At 43.2% G+C, this 5,942-nt stretch overlaps 1 protein-coding gene across 1 annotated transcript; it reads left to right on the top strand.

Moving 5' to 3' along the window:
• Positions 1–4,409: 4,409 nt before the first annotated feature.
• TAS2R3 (taste 2 receptor member 3) lies at positions 4,410–5,360 on the top strand (the record flags this gene model as incomplete). Its single annotated transcript, XM_079786849.1, has 1 exon — positions 4,410–5,360. The coding sequence occupies one exon, from the start codon at positions 4,410–4,412 to the stop codon at positions 5,358–5,360; it is 951 nt and encodes a 316-aa protein (XP_079642975.1).
• Positions 5,361–5,942: the final 582 nt, after the last annotated feature.

Here is a 5,942-nt window from a genome sequence, read left to right as displayed (position 1 = left end):
TGAAACTTCTGAGAGAGAAATGATCACATTAATCACAGCACAGCAAGCAGCATGAATATCAGCATGTTTGTATCAGTTCCACCTGTCCAGCAAGACCCACAAAGGCAACACAGAGGGCCCAGATGGATTTCATTGTGCAGAGGTGCACTGAGCTTGGGAAAATCACTGCTTTTATAGTGAGCAGTAAGCAAGACTGCTGTTTGTCCTGGAGGGGGACATGACCTCTACCCTCTTCAGGGTTGCTTGCAGCAAACAGCACTAAAAAATGGCCCAGCTGAAGCCTGGTCAGAGCCTTGCATATTTAGCACATCTGGCAAGATGTGTAGGAGCATGAGAAACCCCTGGAGGAGTGTCTCTCCCCAGTGTCGGGTAGGAAATGACTGGTTGGACATTTTTGGGTAACACTATAAAAGAATGGGGCCTATACCTGGTGTTTATTGTATCATGATAGTGAAAACATCTGGGCAACAGACACCTGTTCTGTTTTTGTAAAACATAGTTTTATCAGTTTGGGGGTTGGAACTGAAAGGGATAAATGAAGCTTGTGTTAATTCTGAGTGGGAAAACTGTATAGCTCTGTGCAAGGGGATTGTGTACAGTATGAGACCAGGATTGACAAAATGTGCCTTGTCCGCATTAGCCATAGACAAAATATATGAATGTGTTTGAAGGTGAGCCTTCAGGACTCTGATGAGAAGCTTACTATGCAGGCTTATTACTTGCCATTGAGTACTCTCCAGGTAAGGGTTTTAGGGACCTGGAAGCCTGCACTCCATTTATCATCTATAATAATAAAATGGTAATATGCGAATTAGACCAAACGTACTTCCGGACGTCATTCCGGATGTCCTGATGAAGCCGGGCCGGAGGGAAGCCAGCCTGGGTCCCGGGTGCCTGCAGGCAGCCAGAGGAGGGAAGCAGCCTGGGTCCCGGGTGCCTGCTGGTGGCTGGAGGAGGGAATCCCGGGTCCTGGGTGCTGGAGGGAAGCCGGTGCAGGCAGCGAGGGAAGGAAGGCTTATTCTTGCATCAATTTTCGTGCATCAGGCCTCTAGTTATTTATATTTCTGATCTCTCTGCTGTGTCCATGTGACTGTGCTCATCAGATCAGCATTGTTAACAGGTATCCAGGACTGGTCTTCATGTAATTCTGAGTGTATTTCTGACGTTTATCAGCACAGTTGTCATGCAGATTAGTATCAGAAGCAGGAGTGATGCAAAGACCTGGACCATTATGTCTAAGTTCCTGTGGAGCAAGTGCCAGGATAATGAAGGGGCAGAAGATGATATTGGACTGCATGCCTCATTAGTCTGCTGACCTGGGGTTTGAGGTCTATTCTCTCAGCTCACTCTCTTTAGGGTCACCCAACGGAAAAATCTCAACTGCTGTCAGGAGGGCCCCTCCACTCTCTCTCTGCTTGGTGTGGTGGTATTGTGCCCTGGAGAACTGCTCTATCAGTTTAGGGTTCCTCTATACTCTGCCTACACTCTTGTAAACATGGGCATATCTCGGAGATGTTGCAGGTTTAGTTCAGACCATCTTAATAAAGCAAATAACACAACAAAGCAGGTGACACAGTTTTTGTTTGTTTGTTTCCCAGTGCATAAAAGTTATGTTTACACTATACTGCAGTCTGTTGTGTGCAATAAGATTATGTCTAAAAATGTACATTCCTTAATTAAAAATACTCTATTGCTAAAAAATGCTAACCATCATCTGAGCGTGTTGAAAAAATGGTGCTGATACACTCGCTCAACACAGAATTGCCACGAACTTTCAATTTGGAAAAAGCAGTATATGTAAGGCACAGTAAAGGAAAGCCCCAATAAAATGAGGTGTACCCTTTTTAGAACTCATAGAATTATCTAGCTTGTGCCAATTGTTTCTTGTCATGGCCCTGGCTGATGCACTTGCTTCGATCTTTGACTCAAAAGAACGGTTTAGAGTACAGCATGATCTCTCAGTCGTCTTTGTAGACGTTTGCAGCCTGCAGTGCAAGAGCCAAGGATCTGATACCATAGCTGTGGTATTGATCCCCCAACAAACTGTGTTTAAAGCTGCAGGCTTTATAGAACTGGACTTGGAATGTCTATGTGATTATTTTGGTGGATCGTGGTCAGCATTCATTTTGGAAACAGCCATTACTAATGCAATGACATTTAATCATAATGTGATAATTTTAGTATTTATGTTAAAAATTGGAATGGTATAACTGTGGGCTTAAAATTCATATCAGCAGACCCTGATGGAATAATAGCAGTGGTAATGATGGTATCCAACAAAGTCTTTGAACTCTAGTCACCAGCTAATGTGGTGCCCATTGTTCTGGGCAAGGATCAAAAGACAAGGAAGGAAAATTATAGTTAACCCTGAATTGCTAAAAATCAGCTTATAAAAAGTTACAAGTTCTACCTTTGGAAGGGGTAAAAGTAATGGACTAGTAAAAATGTGTGATCAAACATGAAATAGTATGTGACATATAATCTAATATGTTGGATATTCTAAACCTTGTTCTCATTGGTTAATTCTAACACATGGATGGGGGATCTTAGGGTATTTCTTCTCATGAGGGGATGTAAAAGGTGTTATAATAACAAAAATCTGGATCTAGAACTGAGGCCATCAGAAAACCACAACAGGGTGGGTGGTAGGTTGTGGGATAAGCCCTAAAACTGTGGTCCTGTTACAGGACTCCCTGAGAGAGCGGGGAACTGGCCTCCTGATTCTGCAGCACGCAGCTCTGGGAGCACTTGGCCAGGCTGTTAAGTTAGCCCGAGAAAGCTGAGGGGGATTAAAGAGTATTGTGCTTATGCCCAAGTGGACTCTGCAGTGTTCTGAAATCATATTGTACACCACGTGATGCCAGGATTGAGGAGGCTCACTTAGCTCAGGTGAGTGGCTCCTTAGCATTCATTCAGAAGAGCCTGTCTCATTCATTCAGACTTAGCATCTGCTACTCTGTGAGGTCCTTTTGAGAGGACCTGAAACCATAACCTTCTGTCTTTCATTGGATAATGTTGATGAACTCTCTGTATCTTGAATTCTCTCTGTCCTCCAGATAAATACTATGTTTTCAAACAGTATTTATCACAACTCATTAGTAGGTTGCAAAATCAAGTTTGTGATCAGCAAGCAACATTGAAGGAAGTAGAATATGATAGAAAATATCAGAAAGCCACACATGTAGAACGGGGAAATATGGTTTTGTGAAACCTTCGTGTTCCCAAACACACATATATACAGTATATATTACATACTTATATTTAGATTGTGACATATATGTTTTTTATATAGTGACATATACTTGTATATATGTCACATAAAATATTATTGTTAGTCATGGTCAACATTTGTAAGGCATTTCTGTAAATAAATAAGCCTCCTTTGCTTGACAAGTGCTATCTATGTGTGATCTCTGTCAGCTCGATTACTTATCAATATGGGGTGGGCAAAAGTAGATTTACAGTTGTTCATATGGAAAAAGACATGCAGGTTATGATAATTACAGTAGTTTTATTAACTGAAAAGGATGTCACAATGGTGCAGTGCTCAGAGATACAATCCTGTAAGTGCTCGAATTGCCGGCCTTCATTATTCACACGTTCTCGTAGTCTTTGAAAATCAGTAAAGGAATGTGGATATCAGTGACCTGCCTGGGTCATCCCACTGCCTCCTGAGGTGGTTGAACTCAGATCTGCTTCTGCCCACCCCTACACAGTGGTCATGTATTCTGAAAATCCGTCTTTTGAATAACTTATATGCTGTGTTCCATTATTGCTATCACACAGGTGTTTGGGTAGCTGAGATATGTTATATTTCTGATAATATGGCTCACTGGGGAGGAACTTGGGGCCCCCAAGTAAGGCATACTTCAAGAGGAGCAGTAGTGGTAGTGGCTAAACTTTTTCTATTTATAGACTTGGCCTTCCTCCAGGGTGATTCTGGGGAGCACTTGACAGTGCCTTATGGTGGAATTCTGTGATTTCCCCTTTCTGTGTCTCCTCCCTCCTGATCATTTGTGTGACTCTTCCAGTGACACTCACTTTTCTGTTCTGGGTGGCTCAGAGCCCTGCTCCCTTTGAAATTGAATCCAAGTCCTCCATCTTCTTTGTGACTCACATCTCTCCCTTCTCTGTGTGACACTGGACACGACTCTATTTGCATGTTGGCAACAAGCAGCTGAGTTTAGATCACAGATCCATGTTATCTGTGAAGAGGACAGACTAACCCGAAAGAGCCAGAGAGGTTTCCAGAAACTGTGCTCTACAGCAGCCTAAACTGGGAAAAGAAAAGAGACAGGTTCAGTGAAGCAGCAGGTAGAGGCAACAGGTTCACAGGGAGAAATTTCAAATCAGCAAGGCGCTTGTACAGCAGCAGAAAGAACAAAGATCAGGTCTGCCTGGTAGCTGGAATGTCAGGACTCACCAAGTGGGTGTTTCTCTTTCTTTCTGTCACTCTGTTTGTTCTGGGAATGCTGGTGAATGTCTTCATTGTGCTGGTCAATGGCAGCAGCTGGGTCAAGAGCAAGAAAATCTCTTTATCTGACTTCATCATCACTAACCTGGCTCTCTCCAGGATTGTTCAGCTGTGGATTCTCTTGTTTGATTGTGTAAAAAGGATATTACTTTCCAAACTACTTTTTGATGGGGTATTACAGCAAGTTATTGATATTTTCTGGACATTTACAAATCATCTGAGCATTTGGCTTGCCACCTGTCTCGGTGTCTTCTACTGCCTGAAAATCGCCAATTTCTCCCACCCCACATTCCTCTGGCTCAAGTGGAGAGTTGCCAGGGTGGTCATATGGATGCTGTTGGGTGGGCTGCTCTTATCATGTGGTGATGTCATGTCTCTGATTCATGAGTTTAAGATCTATTATGTTCTCCAGGGAGCTAATAACTCAGGGAATGTGACTGAGCACTTTAGAGAGCTAAAGAATGAATATGAGGTGATCCATGTTCTTGGGACACTGTGGAACCTCCTTCCCCTAATTGTGTGTTTGGCCTCCTACATCCTGCTCATCCTCTCCCTGGGGAAGCACACGCGGCAGATGCAGCAGAACAGAACCAGCCTCAGCGATCCAAGCACCGAGGCCCACAAGAGGGCCATCAAAATGGTCATCTCCTTCTTCTTTCTCCTCCTGTTTTACTTTCTTGCCTATTTACTCACATCATTCCATTATTTCCTACAAGGAACTGTAATGACTAAGCTGATTACAGAAGTAAGTGCAATGTTTTATCCTGCCTGCCACTCCTGTATTCTCATTCTGGGAAACAGTAAGCTGAAGCAGACGTTTGTGGAGCTGCTCTGGTGTAAGTCTGGTCATCTGAAGCCTGGATCCAAGGAACGCTTTTCCCCATAAAATGACAGAGGGGATCAGAGAGAGCAGTAGGAGAGAGACAGTAATGCTAACCTGTCCCCCCTGGGACACTTCTCTTGCCTCTCTTTGCATGGTTGTTTTGGAGACCATAAAACAGTCTTTGGAAAATGTCAATATATTTAGAGCACTGTCACTATGTAGACATAGAGTTGTATTTTAATAACTATGAGCTCAACGTAGTGAGCTGATACCTAGCTTTAAGGTAAAGTTTATACTGACAATGATAAACTTTTGTAAGTAGAACAGTGTAGTGGACTTGAGGGAAAGAGCAAAACCATCGTAGTCCCACAGACTTTGGTTTGAATTCTGGTTCTGTCCATTTTCCAAGACTTTTGTCCTTAAGTGAGCTACTTTAATCACCTGTCTGGTCCTCTCATCCCTCATTTTAAAATGTGGACTGTGAGATCACCTCACAGGGTCTTAGAGATGCATGAGACCATGTGTGCCAGCACTTTAGCACAGTATGTTGTATAAAGTGCTCAACAGGTGAAGCTCTCATTGTAACTAACCGTGAACTCTGCAGCAGTTGCTACAAGATACCAGTTTCCACAACTCCACTGTGTG

This window comes from Cnephaeus nilssonii (assembly GCF_951640355.1).
Source record: "Cnephaeus nilssonii genome assembly, chromosome: 12".
In the NCBI taxonomy this organism is placed as follows: Eukaryota; Metazoa; Chordata; class Mammalia; order Chiroptera; family Vespertilionidae; genus Cnephaeus; species Cnephaeus nilssonii.
This window is presented reverse-complemented; position numbering and strand designations above follow the sequence as displayed.